A 25,611-nucleotide genomic window follows, 5' to 3' on the forward strand; every position below is an offset into this window, starting at 1 on the left:
ACTTTGTGACGAACTTTTTTACTCGGCGAAGAACAGCTGATGCTGTTGTTAAACGAGTTAAAAACAACTTCAGCTAGTTTTATATTTAGAGTCGACTTCAGCGTCAGAAGTATACTTTTACTGTCTATGATAGACCTAAAGTCCACTCTTAAGTAATGTACTTTATTTTTGACTATGATTATGGGCCATCTTTTTTAATTTTTCACAAAAAAAAACCCACTCCAAATTTGGAAAATTGTGAAAAATTTTAAAAAATCATGCAATTTCAAAAGTGACCATGTCAGAAACCATCGGAAAAACGATTGACATTCTATGGGGAAACCTAAACCCGGATAATATGAAGGAAATTGCGAACCTAAATAGACCAACACTCAGCAGACTAGTGAATGTATTAACTAGACATACAAATCTGAAATCTCTTCTGGCTCGCATAGGTATATCTAACAATACGATCTGTAGAGCGTGTGAAGTCCAGGACGAAACTCTGGAACATTACCTGTGCAATATGGACACTATGTCAAACTTGGAATATCTTAGGAATGAGAATCTATATCGAGGAAACTAAGTGAAATTAAGTTTTCAAAAGAATAGAATAATTTTTAGTATAATTTTTAATTTAGAAAATAAAGTTTGTTCTGGAAATTCGTTACTGTGATGAATTCAATAAAGCTAAAAGTTTTATAAAAACATGGGGTAAATTTTTAGTAATTCAAATTTAATACAAATTCAATTAACATATTTTTTCTTCGTTCAGTTATCTTTTAATCATTTGAAAATAATTGACTTAAGTCTTTTTGTAATAGATTTAAATTGAAGACATACATATATTTAATCATTCAATACATTTTTAAAACTACTTTGCAATGGATTTGAATTAAAGAAAATTTTAATGATTCAGTAAGTACAAAGGAATTAAGCCTATGAATTCATTAACGGAATGGTTATGAGATAACATTTAATTTGATTTCGAAAATGAAACTAAGAATTAATTCTTTCGAACCATAGGTTTCAAGAGTTAAATATTCGATTATTTAATTATAAATATATCGTACATAATACTTTTTTCCTTTAATATTTTAATTAAAATATTAAAGTTAAATAAAAAAAGGTCAAATAAAATTAAATAACTATTTAATATTTTTATTTATACATAGTCCCCCGTATTCATAAAAAAAGTTTAAATTTAAACAATGTTTTAAAGCTAAATTTCCATACAAAATTTGATTTTAAAACATTGTTTAAATTTAAAATTCGTTTATGAATACGGCCTAGTATGTTTTGAATTTACTTATGTACTTACTTTTTATACCTGTGTCAACATTTCAAATAAATCCTCAAATTGATTTCACTTTTGTTTTTTTTATTTTTGCGGTGTATTTGTATTCATTCAATTGAAATAAGTATGGAACACTATACTTGAGACGAGGTCACTCAATCAATTTAACAATTATGTACTTGTGTTTATGTTTTTTTTTCAGTTTTCTTTAGTAATTTTCACAGGAGAAAAAAACTTAAAATCTTTTTACAATTGCACACATCAACTTACATACATACAAATATATTAATTAATAATTGTCATAATTGAAAGTGTACGATTTTTGGAACTAAATTCGTTGATATATTATAATATCGCTACCTTAATATAAAAAGGGCTATTTTTCTAAACATATATATTTGAGTTATGACGTTATTCTTGCAAATGAATACGATAATTACGTACACCTTTCGATTATTTTTATACCCTTCACCTTCGTGAGAAGGGAATATGTATATAAGTTTGTCATTCCGTTTGTAATTTCCACAATATAATTTTCCGACCCTATAAAGTATATATATTCTGGATCCTTATAGATAGCGGAGTTGATTAAGCCATGTCCGTCTGTCTATCTGTTGAAATCAATTTTCTGAAGACCCCAGATATCTTCGGGATCTAAATCTTTAATAATTCTGTCAGACATCCTTTCGAAAAGTTTCCTATTTAAAATCAGCAAAATCGGTTCACAAATGGCTGAGATATTAGGAAAAAACCAGGACAATCTCGATTTTATATCTGTATTACTAAGTCATTAATATAGACAATAGGATATTGGTAGCATTGTTAAGAGTTCCAGTATAATTGCAGATATTCAGATGATTGGTTCATATTTCGTATTTTCTTTGGTAGAATATATGGTAAGTGTGTTTGATCATCAATGAAGATGATTGCAACAATCTTACAATTGAAATGTGTTCTATGCGCAAGTTTGGCTGACTACTTATGTACATTCATTTTGTAGGACAGTACTTTCTATAGAAAATATTGTGAATAACAGTCTTTTCCATAGGAAATATTCTGTATACCAGTATTTTCAATAGAAAATATTGTGTATAACAGTATTTTCCATAGAAATTATCAAAAAATCGTTATGAAAAAAACTGGAGTAGGGTAGGTAAAAATTTAATTTTCAAATGCCAATATCTCCTAAGTTATAAGAGAGTTTTCTGTAGTGCTCGACGAGGAGATGCTATATTTGTAATCTTTTTTGAAATCGGAACACAGACGAAGAAATAGGATCGTTTTAAAAATTGAACATGTCGAAGGTGTCCTACTTTGGAGACCCCTGGCCACACCCCTTGTAGGCTCATGCGATCCAAATTCGACTACTTCTTCGCGAATATCAAATTTCATTCAAATCGGACTAAGGAAATAGAAGTTACAGATTTATTTCCATCTTTTTTTTCTATACCGGCCTGGCGGCGGCCAGGCCATCACCGTCAACGGCGAGCGCTATAGGTCGATGATTACCAACTTCTTTTGGACTGATTTTGAATGAAATGACCACCTACGACCTGTGGTTTCAACAGGCACTATGTGACACACAGCTCATGCTAGATTAAACATTCTGCACGAGTGATTTTAGGGTGATGTGAACTGGTCATTAAGATTGAGCGATTTGCCACAAATCACATCGGCCCTCAAAGCAAAAATAACCCATGCCATAAGTAAAATGCAGGCTGATTTATGAGCCATAGTCATGGAAAATGCTACATTTGTAAAGCGCTCCAACCAGCGAAGCTTAGGCGGACATTTGCACGATGTTATATACCATACGTAATGGAATCGATAGGCCTTGCAAACGAATAAGAAATGTCGATGATATCTCACACACACTTTGTGTTATTTAAATTTAAAAATAGGAAGCGCTTAATGATCCTTGTAATAACAATAACCTTACAAATAAGAGGAATACAATTTTCTAAACTTTTAATTTGCCAAAATAAACTTTTCATTGATGGGCGGTACGAAGATAAAGGAACAGAAACTATAATAAACGGTTTATTATAATGGAGCCACGCCAAGCATTCCTCTTATGCTGACTGTAAATGAGTGTGGGCCCATAGAGCTGAATACTGAATAAATAAACATAATCGTGGGGTCTTTAAAGTAGGGGTCGGTTACACACATGTTTGCGAATAAATATGTTTGTCTTACTTGTAGAGGCTGTGAGAATTGAAATGAATTTAGAAATCCTTTTCTACATTTTTATTTTAATGGCATTTCTTAGTAAAAGTATTTAGATGTTTTATATATGTATGACATATGTATGTATGTACAATATGTATGTACAATATGTATTTACATTTATTTTGAGGTACATTTGTATCTATGTATGTATAGCATATGTGTGTATAAAAATTTCAAATATCCTTTTTTGACATCAACACAAACAAACAAAAAAAACACAATTTTCTTACACTTTAACTTTTTCACGGTTTAAACTTTTGCTAAATTTAAATTTCGTAAAACACTTTAATTTGTTTCCGTTTTATCTATATATTTCTATTAAACTTTTATTCTTTTATTTTATTTTTTTCGTTTAATGCGTTTTGTTGCCGTTCGACAAGTTTTAAGTTTCAAAGTTCTAGTTAAACTGATGCTGTAGTCCTCTCAGTTGTGTCTGTTACATCGTTTGTATCAACCTGTTTGTATCCTTATGTGGGACATAAACTTTAAATACATATTCTCTCTTTTGCTTTCTTTTCATACCTTGTGGAACAACACACTTTTGTGTGGGGTGTTTTATGCGCAGTATCCGCAAATCAATTCATGATGCATTTCTGTGTTTTTATACCCTTCACCTTCGTGAGAAGGGTATATGTATATAAGTTAGTCATTCCGTTTGTAATTTCCACAATATAATTTTCCGACCTATGAAGTATATATATTCTGGATCCTTATAGATAGCGGGGTCGATTAGCTATGTCCGCCTGTCTGTCTGTTGAAATTAATTTTCTGAAGACACAGATATCTTCGGGATCCAAATTTTCAATAATTCTGTCAGACATGCTTTCGAGAAGTTTCCTATTTAAAATCACTAAAATCGGTCCACAAATGGCTGAGATATGAGGAAAAAACCAGGACAACCTCAATTTTTTACCTACATATATCTGGATTACTAAGTCATTAATATAGACAAATAATATAGAAATATCTAATGATAAATATTTCAAAGACCTTTACTATAGTAAGTTGGACTACAATGGGTCAAAATCGGAAAAATATTTTTTAACCCGAATTTTTTTTCAACAAAAAAAATTTAAAACAAAAATTTTTTTTTTAAATTTAAAAAATAAAAAATTTTAAAATAACAATTCGAAAAAAAATTTTTTTCCAAAAAATGAAAAAACTTTGAAAAAAAATTTTTGTTTACCTAAAACTATTTAAAATTTGTAATTTGAAGTATAATTTGGTGAAGAGTATATAGATTCGGCACAGCCGAATATAGCTAGCTCCCTTACTTGTTTTTTTTCAATTATTATTTTTGTTGTCATTATTTCAGGAAGTTTGAGATAAGAAAACAAGATTTAATTTTTTACACTCACCTTGGCTTGGCATTGTTTTTGTAGCAATATTGTAGCAGGGAGTTGAAAAGTACTATTGTATTGTATCAGCACTGCTAACAATGTATAGTGTCTCACAAAACTAACTGAACAAATCTTACTTTTACAGTCAATCCGTACAGCAAGAAAGAAAAAGGTATATATTTTTTAAAATATGTCTTGTAATAGAATGATTGAACCTAGCTGGTAAGAAAACCATGAACTTTGTTTACAAAACTAAAATTTTACTTGAAAATAAATATTTTGCATTGGTGTGCAAAAACTTGCGGAGTAAAAGAAATCTTTACAGCTTGAATGTTTGTAAGACATTGATTTATTTATTAAAATTAAAACCTTAAGAGCTAAACATTAAAATCTAGTTATTAGATTCTAGAATACATGCGACTTATCTATTATCCTTATTAATGCGTGTGGTAAACATACACACACGATTGATAAGAATATTTAACTAAACCAAATGTGTGAAATGAAAAGGATATTATTTATCATCTACACACAAGTGATACTTTTAACACTCAGAACATATTATTAATATTATACATAAACAAATATAAAATAGTTTTATATACCATGTTCAATAATTTGAACATTCTGCCAGGGGAAAAGTAAATACTTAAATACAACATCCTTCAATAGCTTCTTCAGGAATCGGCATTCTGTATATTCTGCCCCTTCTTCGCAGTATCTTTATCCCGTTCTCTCTCTGGCTTATTACGTGGGCTTCTCAGTGCTGCATTCTCCTTTAAATTATTGCATTCGTGATCTCTAAATTCTACGATCTCATCATCTACCGTTTCTTCATCAGCAGCTTGTTTATTAGCATGTTCATTAACTGTGAAACTTACAGAGGTATGATTTCTTCTTTTAACGTCTACGATCTCAGCATCTGCGGCAACATCACAAATTACCGTTTCTTCATCATCAGCGGGTTTAGTAGAATGTTGATCGTCAACTCCGCAATTATTGACATCAGTGGTGTAACCTCCATCTTTGGTTTCAGCATCAGGGTCTTCTTCAGCAAATTCGTTGCTATTTTCATCTCCTTCATAACCAACGTCTTTAGTGGACGGATTATCATCTTCCTGTTCGACGTACACCTTATCAGCAGCAATACAGGTAACTATTGTCACGCTGCAACTACTGTCTTCTCCCGAGCATAAGTGCATAGGTGATCCCGCGTCATCGGGTACATATTTTATAAAATCAACATATGTATCATCATATTTTTCTTCCCTCTCTTTGGGACGCTCTTTATTTGTGGATGCGATGGCTCCACTACTCCTGTGTGAAACCTTTTCAAACAGTATATCCTCATATTGATTTTCCTCCCACTCTTTGGAAAGATCTTTATTTGCGACTGCGATGGCTCCACTACTCATGTGTGAAACCTTTCCAAACAGTATATCCTCATACTGATTTTCTTCCCACTCTTTGGGAAGATCTTTATTTGCGATGGCTCCACTCCTCATGTGTGAAACCTTTTCAAACAGTATATCCTCGTACTGTGTTTCTCCCCACTCTTTGGGAAGTTGTTTACTTGTGGCAGCGATGGCTCCACTACTACTGTGTGAAACCTTTTCAAACAGTATATCCTCATACTGTGTTTCTTCCCACTCTTTGAGAAGTTGTTTTTCACCCTTTGTAATCTCCGCTTTAATCAGTCTTGCATAGCCTTCACGTTTTGGGGCCACGTTTGCATTGAAATCCATCTGCATATCATTGAATCTGACTTCTACCTCTTTTAACAAAATCTCTGGATAGTCAGAATCATCAATCACGATTTTTTACAAAAATGATTTAAATTCATACACACTTCTTAGAAATCGTTCTGTTTCATGAATATATTTGTTGCATTCATAGGCTGGGGCCGAGATTTCCTTAAGAGATTCACTCTCTTTACTGCCATCAAGGAAGCTTGGTTGAAAGTACCAATGGAAATTATCAATAACCTTATCGATTCAATGCCAAAAAGATGTCAAGATGTAATTAAAAACAAGTAAAAGAGCTATATTCTGCTGTGCCGAATATTATATACCCTTCACCAAATTATACTTCAAAATAAATATTTTAAATATTTTTAGGTAAACAAAATTATTTTTTTAATTTTTTGTAAAAAAAAATTTCGAATTGTTTTTTTGAAATTTAAAATTTTTTTTTTGTATTTTTGAAATTTTTTTTTAATATTTAGCGAAAAAAAAATTCGGGTTAAAAAATATTTTTTCCGATTTTCACCCATTGTAGGTCCAACTTACTATGATCTATCATTAGATATCCATATTGTCTATATTAATGACTTAATAATCCAGATATAGGTCAAAAATCGAGGTTGTCCTGGTTTTTACCTTATATCTCAGCCATTTGTGGACCGATTTTCTCGATTTTAAATAGCAACCGAGCCGGAAGAATTACGGATATATTGATGTATGAATTGTGTATGTAAGAGTTATTTATTGGATTCTGAATGTTGATTTCAACAGACAGACGGACATGGCTTAATCGACTCCACTATCTATAAGGATCCAGAATATATATACTTTATAGGGTCGGAAAATTATATTGTGGAAATTACAAACGGAATGACGAACTTATATATACCATTCTCACGAAGGTGAAGGGTATAAAAAAAGAGGAAAATAAATATTTAACTTCTAAACGGTAAGTTCGATTTGATTGAAATTTCACATGTACAATGAGGAAGTGTTGTCGAGTTAAAGTTATGAACTTGGACAACATGGGCTCACCAGGGGCAAACATTCTCAAATCGCATATTCGATATCAAAATATAGTAACCGATTTTAGATGGCCCAATATGTTATTAATTATTGTATTCTGATAACCACGAACCTGGTATGTATATTATAGCCAAAAAACTAAAAGTTCCCATTTTTGGGATTTTTCAACACTTTTTTGGGAATTGCAGGATTGCTGATAATGAATTTCAAAATTTGTTTTTATTTTTGTTATGCATAACTGTGAAATTTCACTAAATAAAAATTTAAATTCAATTTAAAATAAACGCGTGGTAGAAAACCGAAAATTACACCAGCAGTAAAAGGAAAGATCATTTGATGTGTTAAAAGCATCCATTTATTTCATCTAAACAAATAAAAAATGATTTAAACATTAACATCGACTCATCAACAATTCGGAAAACACTTATTAAAGAGAACCTAAAAGCTCGCAGTGCTAGAAAAGTACCAATGTTTTCTAAAAAGAACGTGCAACAAAGGTTAACATTTCCTGAATTCCACTCTCGCTGGTCTCAAGAGAAATAGCGAAATATTATTTGGTCGGATGAGACGAAAATTAATTTATTTAATTAATTCAGATCGAGGTCTTCATACTCTAAGAAGACCTATTAATACAGCATACAACTCCAAGTACACTCTTAAGGCGGTGAAGCACGGCGGTGGTAATATCGTTGTTTGGGGATCATTTTCCTACTATGGTGTTGGGCCATTATATCGTATACACAGGGCAATATGAAAGCAACTGATTATGTGGAAATCCTCCAGAATTATATGCTACCATATGCCGAAGAAAATAAACCACTTCGATGGGTATTCCAACAGGATAATGACCCCAAACACAACGCAAAGTGTACTAAGAAGTGGTTAGATCTTTTAGACTGGCCTGTAGACTGTGCAGGCCACAGTGTCCTTATTTTTTCACAGGGTGAATCTGTATTTTAAGGTTAATTTATCTAAATAAATAAAATAAAAACAACAATTTAATAAAATCGCAATAGAATTGGTTTTTGTACTAAATTACCTAAAAATAAGTACAGTTATTAATCGGCAATTCTCTCATTTTACTTAATTTATCATCACATATTGTTATGGCACATTATTATCCTTATTATTTTTCACATCACTGTATGTCTGCCTTATGTTTTTATGAGGCAAATTAATTAGGGAAAACTTAACAACTCGCAGAGAATTTACCTAACATAGAAATTTGTAAAAAAGTATGTTGCCTACCTAACAGAATTTTTATGAATGTAAATAACAGTGATAGGTAAGGTAAATTCTCCGAGAGTTGTTAATTTTTCCCTAATTGATTTGTAGTGCTCGAAGAGGAAATTCTATGTATGCAATTTTTTTGAAATCGGAACTCAAACGAAGAAATAGGATCCTTTTAAAAATGTAACGGACTTACCGTTAAGAAGTTACATATGGGGGATTTCATGTCAAGTGAACCAACTTTTGAAATCGATGTCTTCCGATCGGGATGAAATTTGCACCAAGGTTAGCTCTATTGGATAGTAACTCAGACACAATTTTTCAACAACATCGGTCGAGAACTCTCTGAGTTATAGGGGGTAAAATTTTGACAATTTGGTCAAACAGGGGTTTTTTCTTATCCATGTAACTTATTACCTATTGTTCTTAGCAAAATGTGTTCCAAATAGTATAGATAGCTATTTCTTCGATCTTTCGAAAAAAAATATTTAAAAAAAAAAATAAAAAATTTTTAATATTTTTTTTTCCGAAATCAAAAACTTTTTTGACTTTTTTTTAAAATACGCTATTTTTTTTTTTTTTTTTTTTTTTCTTAAAATAAAGTTTAGATATTTTCCTTGAACACCTACTTGGTCGCTTAGTGGGATGCGAGTGGGATATCTATCAAAATAAATATTTTGTAACACAAAACATAAAATTTTTGACTTTTTTTGCAAAATCAAAAACTTTGTTGACTTTTTTTTTTCAAAATGGACCCTTTTTTAATCTTTTTTTTTAGGTCAAACAAAAGCTTAGATATTATCCTTGAAGACCCTTTTGGTCGCTTAGTGGGATGCGAGTGGGATATCTATCAAAATAAATATTTTTTAACTCAAGACTTACAATTTTTGACTTTTTTTTTTGCAAATACGATTTTTTTTCCAAATGGGCCCTTTTTTTAAAATTTTTTTTGTAGTCAAAAGAAAGCTTAGGTCCATTCCTTTAAGATATTTTTAGTCCCTTAGTGGGATGCGAGTAGGATATCTATCAAAATAAATATTTTGTAACGCAAGACATACAATTTTTTAATTTTTTTTTGCAAAATCAAAATTTTTTTCCAATATGGGCCCTTTTTTAATTTTTTTTTTTTGCTCAAAAGAAAGCCTAGGTCCATTCCTTTAAGATATTTTTAGTCCCTTAGTGGGATGCGAGTGGGATATCTATCAAAATAAATATTTTGTAACGCAAGACATACAATTTTTTAATTTTTTTTTGCAAAATCGAAATTTTTTTCCAATATGGGACTTTTTTTTAAAAATTTTTTTTGCTCAAAAGAAAGCTTAGGTCTTTTCCTTTAAGACCTATTTTGTCACTTAGGAAGATGTGAGTAGGATATCTATTAAAATAAAAATGTTGTAACTCAAGACATTCAATTATTGACTTTTTTTTTTGCAAATTCGAATTTTTTTTCAAAATGGGCCCTTTTTTAAAAATTTTTTTTAGTCAAAAGAAAGCTTAGGTCCATTCCTTTAAGATATTTTAGGTCCATTAGTGGGATACGAGTGGGATATCTATCAAAATAAATATTTTGTAACTCAAGATATACAATTTTTGATTTTTTGGCAAAATCAAAAACTTTTTTGACTTTTTTTTAAAATGGGCCCTTTTTGTAATTTTTTTTTTTTGCTATAAAGAAAGCTTAGGCCTATTCCTTTAAGATGGTTTTGATCGCTTAGTGGGATGCGAGTGGGATATATATCAAAATAAATGTTTTGTAACTCAAGACATACAATTTTTGTGTTAAAACATTTATTTTGATAGATATCCCACTAGCATCCCACTAAGGGACTAAAAATATCTTAAAGGAATGGACCTAGGCTTTCTTTTGAGCAAAAAAAAAAATTAAAAAAGGGCCCATATTGGAAAAAAATTTTGATTTTGCAAAAAAAAAGTCAAAAATTGTAAGTCTTGAGTTAAAAAATATTTATTTTGATAGATATCCCACTCGCATCCCACTAAGGGACTAAAAATATCTTAAAGGAATGGACCTAAGCTTTCTTTTGACTACAAAAAAAATTTTAAAAAAAGGGCCCATTTGGAAAAAAAATCGTATTTGCAAAAAAAAAAGTCAAAAATTGTAAGTCTTGAGTTAAAAAATATTTATTTTGATAGATATCCCACTCGCATCCCACTAAGCGACCAAAAGGGTCTTCAAGGATAATATCTAAGCTTTTGTTTGACCTAAAAAAAAAGATTAAAAAAGGGTCCATTTTGAAAAAAAAAAGTCAACAAAGTTTTTGATTTTGCAAAAAAAGTCAAAAATTTTATGTTTTGAGTTACAAAATATTTATTTTGATAGATATCCCACTCGCATCCCACTAAGCGACCAAGTAGGTGTTCAAGGAAAATATCTAAACTTTATTTTAAGAAAAAAAAAAAAAAAATAGCGTATTTTAAAAAAAAGTCAAAAAAGTTTTTGATTTCGGAAAAAAAATATTAAAAATTTTTTATTTTTTTTTTTAAATATTTTTTTTCGAAAGATCGAAGAAATAGCTATCTATACTATTTGGAACACATTTTGCTAAGAACAATAGGTAATAAGTTACATGGATAAGAAAAAACCCCTGTTTGACCAAATTGTCAAAATTTTACCCCCTATAACTCAGAGAGTTCTCGACCGATGTTGTTGAAAAATTGTGTCTGAGTTACTATCCAATAGAGCTAACCTTGGTGCAAATTTCATCCCGATCGGAAGACATCGATTTCAAAAGTTGGTTCACTTGACATGAAATCCCCCATATATATTTCCCTCTATTTTTTTCTATACCACTGTGCACCGTACATAGGTTGTAGCGCCTCCATTATGTCATCATAATTATTTCTATTGCTAATTGGTTCTAGAGATGAGCGATCCCGTGATTTTTGAAGAACGTCGTTCTCAGTGAACATGATTTATAAATCACTGTTGTTTTAAACAGTGACCGTGATCACGTTTTGTCTATGTTAAGCAAAATAACAACAATTAAATATTATTTTCATTTTTAAATCTGCTCTTATAAAACTAATATTTTCTTATTTAAAAACATCGGAAAATAACAAAATTAAGCAAACGCATAATTATGAGGTGGATTTTCATGCATTTATAAATAAAATTATGCGTCTAAAAGAAATTTGGTAAACAAAACAGCTACTAAAACGAAAAACGATAAAAACAAAATAGATCAACACTTGTTCTGTTTGGTAGATTTCATCTTTTAATAATTTTTTTTTCATAAACCATTTTTAGGCGCATACTTTTAGTTATAAATGCACCTTACATATAACTAATATGTTATGTGAAAGAACGACCTTTAACAGTATGTTAAAAACTATGAATGTTAAAAATACAAAAGAACGACATTTAACAGTTTGTTGAAATATGTGAAAGAACGATATTAAAAGTACCTGTTACTTACTACAGTTGTTCCAATGATTTTTCAAAAACGTTACCAGTGAATGTTGAAAAATATAAAGTTTCTCATCTGTGGCTCTAGAACATTCTTGAAGTTTCGCTTCCATTTCAGCTAAGTGTTTAATAGTTTCTTTGACTTCAGCTTTAACCTCAGCACGAAGTTTCTCGTTGTTGGTTATAGAAGTTTCTTGCAATTTCATTTCCATTATTTTTTTTCTTTAACTTCAGCTAACAGCTTCTCATTGTTGACACTATTGTAACAACTATTTATTTATATAAAACAACAATTTAAATAATCACTCAGTGTTTTTATACAAGTTTACTTATATTAGTTGTGTTCGCGTACTTGATAATTTGTAATAATTTGTACGTCCGTTTACTTTTAAAAACTTGTAACGAGAGAGCAAGAGAGTGTTAAAAGTGACAGTTCGTAGATAGAGAACATGATATTTTTTACTGGACATTTTTTCTCCAGTAAAAAATATCAACATGAAAAATATGTTTAAAACAAATTGTTGCAAATGTAAACAAAACAAAAAAAATTAAAATTAACACAATTTACAAGTCTTGCAAAGAAAAGAAGTAAAATAACACAAAACAAACGTTTTAAATTGATTTATAATAAAATACAACTTATTTTTACAAATTGTTGTTCGCGTACTTTTTGGATATTTTTTTAGATTGAGAGTAAATGTATTTTTACGCTCTAAATTAAAGTTACTGGATAATTATTACTGGAAAGTACGCGAACACACATGTCAAATCAGTAATGTAAATTTGTTTACTATTTTATAAATTTAAAGAAATAAAAGTGATATTATTTAATTCATACGAGAGAATAACTATTAGTTAACACATAACCATACTTCGTGTAAATGGGCGTAAAAAGATATATATCGAAAACAGTAAATTTAAATAAAAGTTCGACTTTTCTTAAATTACTAAAAGTCGACTATTAAAAAATATAAAAAGTTCGAAATGTCAAAAATTCGACATTTGTTTCAACTGTATGCCCTATCAAAGAAATACAATCACTGAACATACCCCACAGCATGATTAAAAAAACAGCTGTGTTATCAGCTGGCATTTGTTATTGAGCTGTTAGATCTTTTTGTTTTTATTTGAAAAATTCGAGTCCAAAAAAAGAATCCTCGAAAATGTTTCGCAACATTGTGATAGGAATTTCCGGTGGTGTTGACAGTGCTGTTAGTGCATTTTTACTAAAACAAAAAGGTAAATCAGTTTGTTTTTTTTTCATTTAGAAATTGTATATTTCATTGTCTCAGGCTTTAACGTTTTGGGTGTATTTATGAAGAATTGGGATGAATTTGATGAAATGGGAAGATGCTCAGGCGAACAGGATTTGTTGGATGCTGAATACACTTGCAATAAATTAAATATTGAGTTGCGTCAGGTCAATTATGTTAAAGATTATTGGAATTCTGTGTTTACGTAAGTTGATATGGAGCATGTTTAATACTGGAACAAACTAAACATGAATGAAAATTAATTTTGATTTAACTGAGTTTTTCTTTTTTGTATTTCCAGGAGTTTCCTGGAAGATTATCAAAATGGATTAACTCCCAATCCGGATATTCTTTGTAACAAACACATCAAATTTGACTTGTTTTATAAACATGCCATCGAAAATCTAGGATATGATGCCATTGCGACTGGACATTATGCTAAAACAAATTTTGGTTCCTTTTTAGAGAACTATCAGCATAATGAAGGTTGGTTTATTAAAAATGAACTATAATATACATACATACATATTTTTAAAATCACATAATCAATAAATATTAACTTACAGATGTTAATTTACTTATACCAAGAGACAAATTCAAAGATCAAACATTTTTCCTATCGGGCATTGAAAGAAATTCATTGAGGAAGACGATGTTTCCCTTAAGTGAGCTTCTAAAGAGCGAAGTAAAGCTGAAGGCGAAAAAAATTGGTTTGGAGCGTCTTACACAGAAGAAGGAAAGTACAGGAATTTGTTTTGTAGGCAATAGAGATTTTAAAGAATTTATTAAAGAGGTAAAATACTATTAATATACTACTTTAATATGTAATACTAAATGTAAATTTTCTTAGTATATTATTTCAAAACCGGGTCAATTTATCGATATTGATACAAATCAAGTGGTAGGACAACATGAGGGCATACATCAGTGGACAGTGGGACAACGTTGCCGACTAGCCTCATTCCTTAAGCCGTACTTTGTGGCACACAAAGATGTTCTCACAAATACGATCTTTGTTGCTTCTGGCCATGACCACCCAGCCATGTTGAGTGATAAAATATTTGCAAGCAACGTTAATTGGTTGTGCCAAGATCCATTTGAAGATCCCGACAATATATTGGAATGTCGATTTCGTTTTCAACACACGAAACCATTAGTAAAATGTAGAATTTATAGGAAATCTATAGAAAATCAAGTTGAACTAATTGTATTACTAGATAAACCACTAAGAGCTGTTACCCCCGGTCAATATGCAGTTTTTTACAGTGATAATGGGTGTCTAGGATCAGCGCGCATTGTAACTGCCACAAATATAAAAGAAACCGAATTATTTAGTAGCAAATTGGAAAATTCATGACAATTTTTAAATAATCGATTAAGTGCCATTATTACAACTTGCCGTTAAAGTTAAAGGTAACTTTAACTATAACGGCAAGTTGTAATAATGGCCTTAAGTGAAAGTTGTATTTATTGAATAAAATTAAGCTGCTGTTTAAGAAAAACAACCTTTTAAAATTTTTTTTATTTTATAGCCATCAAGATTGTTAAGTGAAAAAATATAAATTTATCATTCCGAGTATCGTTCCATCTTCGATCTTGAACTACGATCATAACATCGTTCGGAGGGATAGAGAACGTGGCCGACGCGGCGGACTTGCTTTTATTATAAATCAAAACGTCATCTGCACATTGACAGTTCCGAGAACATTGTCACAACAAATGGATAGACCACCTCACCCATTACTAAATAGACTTAAAATGCTATGGTATACTATCAAAAATCCATCTATTGCATTTAACAACACGCACAATTTATAGAACGCAAAAACTCACCCATGATTCTCAGTCCCACTCCTTCAACCCCCGCTCCATCTTCTCTCAAATCGCCAATGCATCACTGTCACATTGCCAGAGCGAAACGTAAAACTCTCGAAGACAGCGAAACCTCCATGCTCATACAGTACTGAGATTGACCACCGATTGTAGGGCCATGATATCAGCCGGTAGCCAAACCAACATGACAAATAAAACACGAGATGGAATGCTGCGCTGTGCACCAGTAATCATTAGTACATATATTCGCAGGATTCTCTCAATCAACCCTCCACCATACTAGTACTCCATATATTAGTATGGACTTTGAGTAGGGTTCCAACCCATTGAGGCGCGGTAATGAGAAGGAAGTTATTTTGTACCTACATGAAAAGAGCACAAGCTCCGTTTTCCAGGATGTACACCACTATTAGTGCTCCAGCGGCTAAGTGTACAATTTTTTTTGTTGACTTACCCATTCAGCAGGAATTGTGCGAAGCCATATTACTGGAACCAGGAGGGTTACTGCGTAACTCAATCCGAAAACGGAAATGTTCGAAAATGTGTGCTAAATACATTGTAATTCGAAAAGATTTCCTTTCGAATCGAATTAGGGAGTAATCCCCCAGCTATTAAATTTAACTTATAAAATATTGGGTACCATCAATCCTATTATTTTTAACCCAGCTGTATGTATAGTAAAATCCTTTTTATCCGCCTTCCCATAACTGCATAACATTCAAATGAAAAGCAATAAGTATTGTGATGAAATAATGGTAAATGTTTTGTATTTTATCTGTATGTGGTTAAATATGACATATGATTGTTTTTATAATAACAAATAAAAGCTAAAATGTATAAGGTTATTTTTAAATCGTTTAACAAATAATGTTCACTAAAAACTAAAGTCCATTAATCCTAAAACATATAAGAAACAATAAGTTAAATGTGGAAATTTGCTTCGTAGTGTAGAGTTTATAATTTCTGGCAAATAACAATTATGCATTTCTTAGAAAAGGTCCCTTAAGTATCTTAATTAAATATATGTATAAACTAAACAAATTAAATTTTATAAATAACAGTTGGTCATTCTAAACTTATCAAAAGCTGTTTAAGAATTTCCAAATGCTAGATTTGATTCAAGATTTCAAGTGGAATATTATACTAATTTTGTAAAAAAAAATCTTAAAAAGAAAAGCATTAAAAAAAAACATTAAATTACGTTAGAAGTACGGTCAACGCGTCAAAAAATCGTGTTAGATCATTTTGACGTATTTGTATAAGGGAACTTTCAAAATGATCCTGTAACGTAGCTGCATTGCATTTTTGAGCAGCCTGCTCGAATGCTTTGCCAAAGAAATTCTTCGGCGAATCCTCGCGTACGGGAGGTATGCCAACCAAAAGGCAAAGGCCACTATCGGTGTCTATGGGACAGCTAGCAATCATTGGTAGATCGCGTGCCTGGCGGCTGCGTGAGACTGCAACATGACCGTTTAAAATAAATTTTGCCAGCATGCTTAAGCCATACGGATACGAGAAGTAGGTATTTTCTTCATTGAGTATATAGTAGAAAAACGAACCAGTTGAATGAATTTGATGGGCTTCTAAACTACTTTGTACTTGTTTAAAAATTGCTTGGTGTAAAAGTTTAGCTCCTTCTATGCCAGCATTTAAAATATCCTTGTGATTACGACCCAGGCCATCTAAAGTCTCGAGAAAACAATCCTCGGGTGTCTTGTCCTTCTTAACTGGCTCTAAAATGGCCAACATGGAATAAACATAATCTGCGGCCGAGTAACGATTACGATAACCGTATTGTAATGTAAAGGAACCATAAATAACATCTGGTATACCATACTTCTCAGCACAGCGCTCTATCATAGAAAAGAATTCGTGTCGCAATACCAAATCCATGGATGTGTAAGTTTGACGGGCATGTATCAAGGGCAAACCCATTTCCACCAACAACTCGTGTAATTTCTTCTCACCTCTCAAAGTCCATAATTTCAATTTGCACGCCACATACATGGAGTAGCGCATCGATTCCAGCACACTCCAATGGCGATACAAAACCAAATGCAAATCATTTTCAAAATGTATCTTCGATGCACTCAAATTACTCTGATCGTTAGTTTTATTTGTTAAACGAGAGACATGTGATTGTATATTATCAATTTCTAAAGTATACGCACTGCTTTCAATCTTGCCCAAAATCAACTGTTCCGTAATGCCCACAATGGCCCACCATAACAGATCCATATTATCCTTAGACAGTTTCCAGGCCAATTCGAATATGGCTAAAGCCGAGGAGCGTCCATAGAAACTGTACTGTGTGTATTCAAACATTATGCGATCGCGTTCGTTTTCCCAAGCACGTCTTTGACGTTGTTTCATTATACGCTGCTCATGTTTTTCCATGCGAGTTAATTTTTTTGGCCGCTCAGGCCGCGAGTTGACATCTTCGTTTTCGGCATCCGATTCTCCAGCACCGCTGTCGTTGATTTCCTCATCTTCGTCATCACCATCGTCATCTTCCTCGGAATCCGATTCACAAAATATTGTTTCAAATGATGGTATATTTTCTTCAGACGAAGGATCGCCTAATATGCAAACCTTAAATCAAAAGATATTAATTGTAGTAACTGGAAAATATCAAGGTACAATAAAAAATGTTTTATGATCACAACTATTTACTTGAAATCATGCAAGATATCTTTGTATGCAAGTATACATACATATGTGTAAAAATGTTAATTTTTGTATTAATGCCACCATAGCAAAGCGAGTATAATGGGTTTCTTTTGATTTTCGTAAATGTCTGATTCGATTTATTTTCATATATATGGAAATCATTCATTAATCGCATCACGTGATAAAGGCTGGAACGATTTGGCTGATATTTTTTATTCGATTCGAAATTTTCAGGAGATGCTTTGTAAATTTTATGTTTTTAATATCTGTGGTCACAAGCAATAACCGCCTAATTCAAAAAACATGTTTTTGAGAAAAGCAATTTTTATTTATAAAAGCGTTTCTAAAAGAGTGCATTAGAAAAAGTATAATGCAGAATCAAAAATTCTTACCCCCACAATGCTAAAATGAAAAATTATAACAAACGCTTTATTTATTAGAGAAATATTTAATAAAAACAAATATCAACGCTTAATGCAACTCAGAAATACTAAATTGAAAATGCTAATGTCGGATTAGGCGTTTGTTGAAAATAAGTGTTTTGATTGTTGCATGGCATATGTTGAGTTAAGCTGTTATTACATATTTAAAAATTGACATGTCAAATAATTAAGTCAATTTGCAATAATCGCTTATCTTTAGTTTGGCTCTTATAACAGCACTCTTATTTATGAAAATTTATTTCGTGAAAAATATACAATAAAAACTAATGTCATTATAAGCTATTTAAACAAAATAAAATACAATTGAATGTTTTCTTAAGTATATTTTTGCGCTTATTGTAAATGCAATAGTCTTCCTTGGAACTTAAGCTAATATGTTTCTAATTAATAACTTTTTAAATAAGAAAGTTAGGAAGGTAGGGATTTCACATACACATACAGTTATATGAACAGAATAATGTAGCATATATAAATCAAATCTTTCTTAAGTTGTTGTTGTTGTTGTAGCAGCAGTGTTTGCTGAGTTGACAGCCCTTGGCTGAGTGAACTCGGGTCATTCCGGTGCGTAGAACCGGCTGTCGTGGGAATGAATCTTTCTTAAGTCGATTTAGGTGGTTATTGCTTATGACCACAGATATATTGCCTCCTTTTCACTTCTTAATAAGATCAATTTTTTGAAGAAACTACAACTTACAAATAACAACTTCTCACTTTTTTGAGTATGAGAAAATTTTAGGAATCTCAAAGAATTTTTGTGTTTTGTTATGAACATTTCTCTAATAGGAGTGAAGTTGGCTTTACAATTCTTTTGAATTTAATATAGTTTTTATGTTTTCCAAATAAAAACTGAAGAGATTATTTTAAAACGCGCGTTTTTTTATTGATATCAATTTGATACATTGCGACTAGTCTTGATTGAAAATGATTGCGACTAACGGAGGGTTAAAAATACTTTTACTTCATTGAAACAGTCTAATGCTTGGAAAACATCAAGGATCATTCATATCCCTAAAAATTATGGTCAAATAACGCTTACTAGCATAACCCGGTGCACTTCGCTACCCCTACCCTAGTAAAATCTAAAAAAATGGATTTCTGATAAAACATTACTACTTACAATGGTAAATATCACATACAAAATATTGTGGATCTCTCAATTACAGTTCGCTTGATCCCACTGCTCTGATCCCACCCGTTTTTCAACCTTTTATGTAAATATCAAGCTTTACTTTAACTTTCCTTTATAAGGGAGGGATCATTCCTACTAAGCCGATCATGCTTAGCTAAACTTCGAACAGCGATCAGGAATAAATTCGTTTTTAGCTATGGTAGAATGGTAATAAATTGATTAAGACAGACTGGCCCACCTAAACAAAAGCGTAAGACGGAACGTTTTTTTGCGCTTAGCTTTAACGTTGAAATGACATACCTAAACAACAGCGGTAAAGCTACGTCATACAATAAAAACAGGGTTATCAAAAAAATAAATATAACAACCCTGATTATTTAGACAATAACCATATTTATAATGGTATAAAATAATATATGTATACTATTTTAAATATTTACACTTACCTCCATTTTCTAATAACAAATATATGTGTTAACATTTATTGTGTTTTGCAACTAACTTCACTATTAAACGCGCTGTCAAAATTGGATTTTCCAATTGTAAAGCGTTGCCATAGCGTTGCCGCCGCGTTATTTCGGTATGCTACATACAAATTGTATGGGCATGAGAATTTTTGACAACTAAAAAACGCTTGCCGCCCGTGTTTAGGTATGCCAGAGATTTTAAATACTTTTAGAATTATAGTTCTCCAGATATACAAAATTAATTATTTACTTTGTGCCACGACCACTACTACAATCCCGATCATTTTATGTAAAATGATAAGAGAGCTATGTGGACAAAGTTTGAAGAACCTTGCAATTATTACATTGTATGGGAGTGAGTCACCTCCTTTTCCGACCCCTCCCATTTTGGTTCCCAGATATTCGAAATCAATATTTACTCTGTATGGGAGATGCTACGCCTTCTAATCTAATTCCGTCTATATTCAGCCTAACTTCGCACAGTAATAAGAAATTAATTCGTAAAAAGTTTAAACACTTTTATAATTATAGTTCTCCAGATATTCGAAATTAAATATTTACTTTGTATTTGGCAATTTTCAGTGAAACTATGCAAAATCATAAAAGAGCTATTTAGATAAAATTAAAAATCTTTCAATTATAGTTCACAAAATATTAAGAAATAACAATTTACTTTGTACTATTGTTCCGAACCATCCATTGTTGATTAAACTTCATGCAGTGATAAGAAATTGATTCGTATGAAGTTTGAAACCGTCACAATTATAGTTCTGCCCATATTATAAAATAAAAGTATTAACTTATGTACAATTACATATTTACCCCAATATGCACAAACAGTTTTTAAATTTGTCAAAGGTTTATAAAAACAATTTTGAATGGAAATAAAAAACACCTTAAAAATATATTTATTAAAGCGAATTTAAATTACTAAAGTCTTCTTCTTTGTTTTCTATAACTCTCACTTAAAACAGAGTGAAATGATACTGTTTAATTGTTTCTCTTATTTATTTACAACAACAAATTGGACAAACATTCATTGCTTTGTTTACATTTTAGCTTAAGGTTCACATGTACACGTTTTTGCATATGTGTTAGTAACATCTTTAAACGCTTATAACTCCTAAAAAACTGAACCGATTTCAATAAAATATATATTCTGCACATCTGTGAACAAATCCCTTTAAAATGGTATATTTTATGTCCAAATTGAATGTATAATGTGAGCGTAAAAGGGGTCTAAAGAAATCGACTTGCCTATTAATATTATGATATGGGTCCCTGGACACGATGGAAATCAGGGTAATTGTATAGCAGATGATCTGGCCAAAAGGGGTGCGATGTTGAGTGAGGAGGCGATCGACCCCTTTTCTGGTATTTCCCTTGTTAAATGCAAGATGGCTGTTCAGCAGAAACTGTATGAGACTGCACAAAACAGGTGGACTAATGAACCTTCCTGTGCTACAGCGAGGTCGACTTGGCCCGTATATGATGCCAACAGGACGAATCTACTTGTAGAATACCGCCGTGAGCAAATAAGGCTAATTGTCTCCTTTATTACAGGGCACTGTTTAATCGGGACACATGCTAGAAGATTGGGCCTACGGTACAATGATTACTGTAGAAGCTGTCATAATGAAGAAGAGGAGGAGACTGTATATCACCTTTTCTGCCAATGCCCGGCTCTTACAAACCTGAGGGAACGCATCCTTGGATTTCCATTCCTATCATGCTTGGACGAGCTATCGAGGATGAATCTTAGACGAATCTACTCCTTCATCCGGGAATCTGGCTGGTTTAATTTGGAGGCAACGGAGGTATTATAAATACCCTGTTGTCTACCCCTTGGGTATCACAATGGGATCAGATTTAAATGGACCCAAGTGAGCTGCTTGAGGAGCAGCAGCCCATGGAACCTAACCTAACATTTGATAAGATGAGGCCAATTAGTATTTTGGCAGGGGTATCTAAGGTTGTTCAAATATTATTTAAGGAGCAAACCACGATATTTGTCAACCGTTTGCTTTTGCTGATGACATAAAAAGTTTATGCGGATGCTTTACAGATGATGCACGTATTTTATTAACCTATGGTCAGACTAGAATTCCTTCGGTGATTTCAGGGAAGGTTAACGACTTTAGACTTCGGAGCAACACCCACAATTGTGTTCTCAAGTAGTGACGAGTGGATTGGATCTGGACTGTTATTTGAAGGTTGTGCAGTTTTTACTGAAGGAATTTGGAACTGGGCCGGAGTTTATGTAGTAGACAGAGACATCAAAGTGTTATACAGACTCCCGGACTAATGCAGGTTCTCCAGGCAGAGATCTTAGCGATCTGAAAAGCCTCGGACTTGATAAGAGCACACGTCACAACAGGGTCTGCAGTGATAATTTATATAGATAGTCAGGCGACACTTGTAATGAGGTAGCAGATGAACTGGCCAGATAGAGTTCAGATTTGGACCATAGTAGTAGGGACCCCCTATATGTTTATTTATTGATCTTCGAAAGATTCCGTGACTCTACAAACCAATGCTGGAACAGTAGGATCAATTACAGGGCGTCCAAGGCTATCTGGCCAAAGTTGGATGCCAAAGTCTCTAGTGGGAGTTATAACCGGTCACGGCTCCATTGGAATCTTCATTGATAAATGGAATAGTAACAGATGAGCTAGAAACAGTAGAACACGTTTTGTATAACTGTACAAGATTAAAGGGTCTCAGATATATTTATCGATGAACTAGGGGATATAGCTAGATATGATCTAAGCAACCTTCTAAGCATAAATATAGTAACATAGAAGCGTTACTGAGAGCCAAAACCAATAGTCTGTTGTCAAAAACCAAGTCTTGCAACAACAAAATACATGTAATGTAAATCATTGTATTTTGTTGTTGTGTCAGAACATTCAAATGTGGGTTCCTTATAACAAAAAACATTTCATGTAGATTACCCAATATTTCAACTGGTCCCGATAGAATATTTGTTTATATTTCAAGATAAAAGTAGTCTCAACCGAATTGTCCTAAGTTCCAAAAACAATTGCTATAGTAAGGAATATAATTGATTCTTATCAAAAAGTTATACGGGAATACAAAATTATTTTTTTTTTGTTAAGAATTAGTGTGCTGAATTCCCAATAATTGATAAATTCACTGAAATTTATTGTTGGGGATAAGCTAGTTTCTATGCGCATTTCACTGGTTGCTTAGGCCAGATCATCAGGAAACCAAGAATAATTGATTCTTGTTCTTTTGTCTTATAAATTTAATTAAAATCTTGAAAATTCTTATACTTTTGTGAGGTAATCTTTCACACTTTTTTTGGAAAAAGTTCAAAAACATTGGTGTAAAGCTAATTTTTTTTATGCCCGTAATTTCAACAAGTAGAAATCTACGGTGTAAAATACCTAGCAGGTCAAGTTACCTTTAGGTAACTAAGTCATTACCTTTAGGTAACTTGACATTAATTTCAAATCAATATCTACGGGTAAAAATTACCAAATATTTTTACTCCATAAGTAACTAAGCACTGATTGTAATCTATTTGTTGAAATTACGAGCATTACGGGCATAAAAAAAATCTGCTTTACACCAATGTTTTTGAACTTTTTCCAAAAAAAGTTTAAAGATTACCTCACAAAAGTATAAGAATTTTCAAGATTTTAATTAAATTTATAAGACAAAAGAACAAGAATCAATACAGTATTTTGTAAAATTTGTAAAAAAAAAAATATCGCATTTGTTTCCATAGTATTACAAAATTCATATACTGATGTGAAAATCTGTATGTACCAGCAACTCCTGATTTAAAAATGAGCCTAGCTAGCATTAAATTCAATTTTGTTGAATTTTTAGTCAATCAGAATTGACTTCATATAAAATCATACATACGAGACGACTTCCACGTTTATTTGCTTTATAAAATATACACATGTATTTACCTGGCGATCACTGTATATATTGCACACATCCAATGGTCGATGAGAATCACATATGAAAAATGTCACATCTTCTTCTGGTTGCAGCAATTCCACAATATCAACACAGCCACCACAATTTAACAATAACACAAACTTTACATCACCTTGATGCTCATTATATGCCCTCTGCAGACCTGCCAAGCCCATAATGGGTACAACTGAATACAGCATGTGGTCATATTTAAATAGAGCCTGTAGAATTTTACTAGCGCAAATTGCATCGATATCATAATTGACAATAATTAAAATCCTTTTGCCAATCAATTGATTATAAAAACCTTGCCGTAAATCTTGAATAAACATAGTTTTTGTTAGATTTTCTTAGAGGTAAGTTTTTCAGAGGGCTAACAATTGTCGTCGGTTCACTACAAAACAACACAATAATTTTACTGTCTTTTTATTTAAATGGTTTAATTTAATATTGGAACATTGTACATTTTTTTACATTTTATTCAGTGTTTTCTTTTAGTAATTTTAACAAAAAATAAATGATAATATGTTTATTGTGTGCAAAAAACAAAAACAATTTTTTCTCTTTTTCTGTATGCAGAAACGATCCACAACGAGATTTTAAGCGGGAAAAATCTGATTTGTGGGTACGTTCAATGTTTATTTTTAAATTAGAAAAAAGGTTGTACACTGAAAAATATTTGTAAGAAATATATATTTTACACCACGTCTTGACAAGCCATCATTTTGTGCGCACAAGAACAAAACGTCGGGAGACCCAAATTTTTAATGATACTATGAAATATTATTTAATACTATATTATAAAATTTTGAAGTCTCAATAAATTTTGGATCATGAGGAGAGTTTTCAATATTTACCCCTACAACGTCAAATAACGCGTTTACTCTCATAAATTTGTATTTTGTTTTCGCAATGTTTTGCACGTTATATTAAAACTAACACATATTTATTTAGAAAAAAATTAATTTGAATTGAATATTTCACGAAAAAAAGTAAATACACAAAAATTTGTTCAATTAATTTATTTTTGTATTAGACATTTCGTTTTGTTTTTTTCTAATTTTCTTTTGTTTGACGTTATAGGGAATGTATAATTGAGAACGTACTTTTTAATAATTGTACCTTGCTTGTTCTGCCATGATTTTGGATAGAGTTGGGAAGTACATCATGAACGAACAAAATACTTTTAGAGGATATTTAGTTTGATTTAAAAAAAGATTAAGTAATGTCAGGATAAGGAGAAGAAAATTTTACATGCTGTTTTGTTGTTGGACAAGAGACTTACGCAACTAAATTGCCTAGTGTGAAAGGGGTCTAAGTCCCCTTTTACAATGAAGAAATTGAAAGGCAGACATTTCTCATTCTCTTTTGAACTAACCTAAACCTGTGTAAAACACACTCTACCTCTTCAATCCCTCGCCCACAAACTTCGTCTGTCTGCCTTTCAATTTCTGCATTGTAAAAGGGGACTAAATAAAGGATTTTTTCCTCTATGATATTTCCAACACTGGCTTTGCCCAATACAGATTACCTGTATAGACGGTCTGCTGCCTGTTGAAAGGATTTTATCATCTATGGTATGTCCAGTAATGACT

The 25,611-nt window shown here is 31.8% G+C and overlaps 2 protein-coding genes across 5 annotated transcripts in view; one reads left to right on the forward strand and one right to left on the reverse strand.

Annotated features, from left to right (window-relative positions):
* Nucleotides 1-14,898, forward strand: part of LOC135957214 (mitochondrial tRNA-specific 2-thiouridylase 1) — a 41,694-nt gene extending 26,796 nt beyond the window's left edge. For 2 of the 4 annotated variants that reach the window (XM_065507910.1, XM_065507911.1), the window contains exons 4-7: nt 13,536-13,725; nt 13,822-14,006; nt 14,087-14,313; nt 14,371-14,898. In XM_065507910.1, coding sequence (XP_065363982.1) covers nt 13,536-13,725; nt 13,822-14,006; nt 14,087-14,313; nt 14,371-14,877 — 1,109 coding nt within the window. In that variant the 3' untranslated portion in view covers nt 14,878-14,898. Of the gene's footprint in view, nt 1-13,300; nt 13,507-13,535; nt 13,726-13,821; nt 14,007-14,086; nt 14,314-14,370 lie in introns of those variants that run through there. The other 2 variants (XM_065507909.1, XM_065507912.1) reach the window with 2 other exon arrangements.
* Nucleotides 14,899-16,092: 1,194 nt separating this feature from the next.
* On the reverse strand, nt 16,093-24,553 carry Cdc45 (cell division cycle protein 45). Its single transcript, XM_065508608.1, has 2 exons — nt 24,007-24,553; nt 16,093-17,945 (listed from the first exon to the last, which is right to left on the reverse strand). The coding sequence occupies exons 1-2, from the start codon at nt 24,346-24,348 to the stop codon at nt 16,551-16,553; spliced, it is 1,737 nt and encodes a 578-aa protein (XP_065364680.1). The 5' UTR covers nt 24,349-24,553; the 3' UTR covers nt 16,093-16,550.
* Between the last annotated feature and the right edge of the window lie 1,058 nt (nt 24,554-25,611).

This window comes from Calliphora vicina, chromosome 4, assembly GCF_958450345.1.
Source record: "Calliphora vicina chromosome 4, idCalVici1.1, whole genome shotgun sequence".
NCBI classification, from domain to species: Eukaryota; Metazoa; Arthropoda; class Insecta; order Diptera; family Calliphoridae; genus Calliphora; species Calliphora vicina.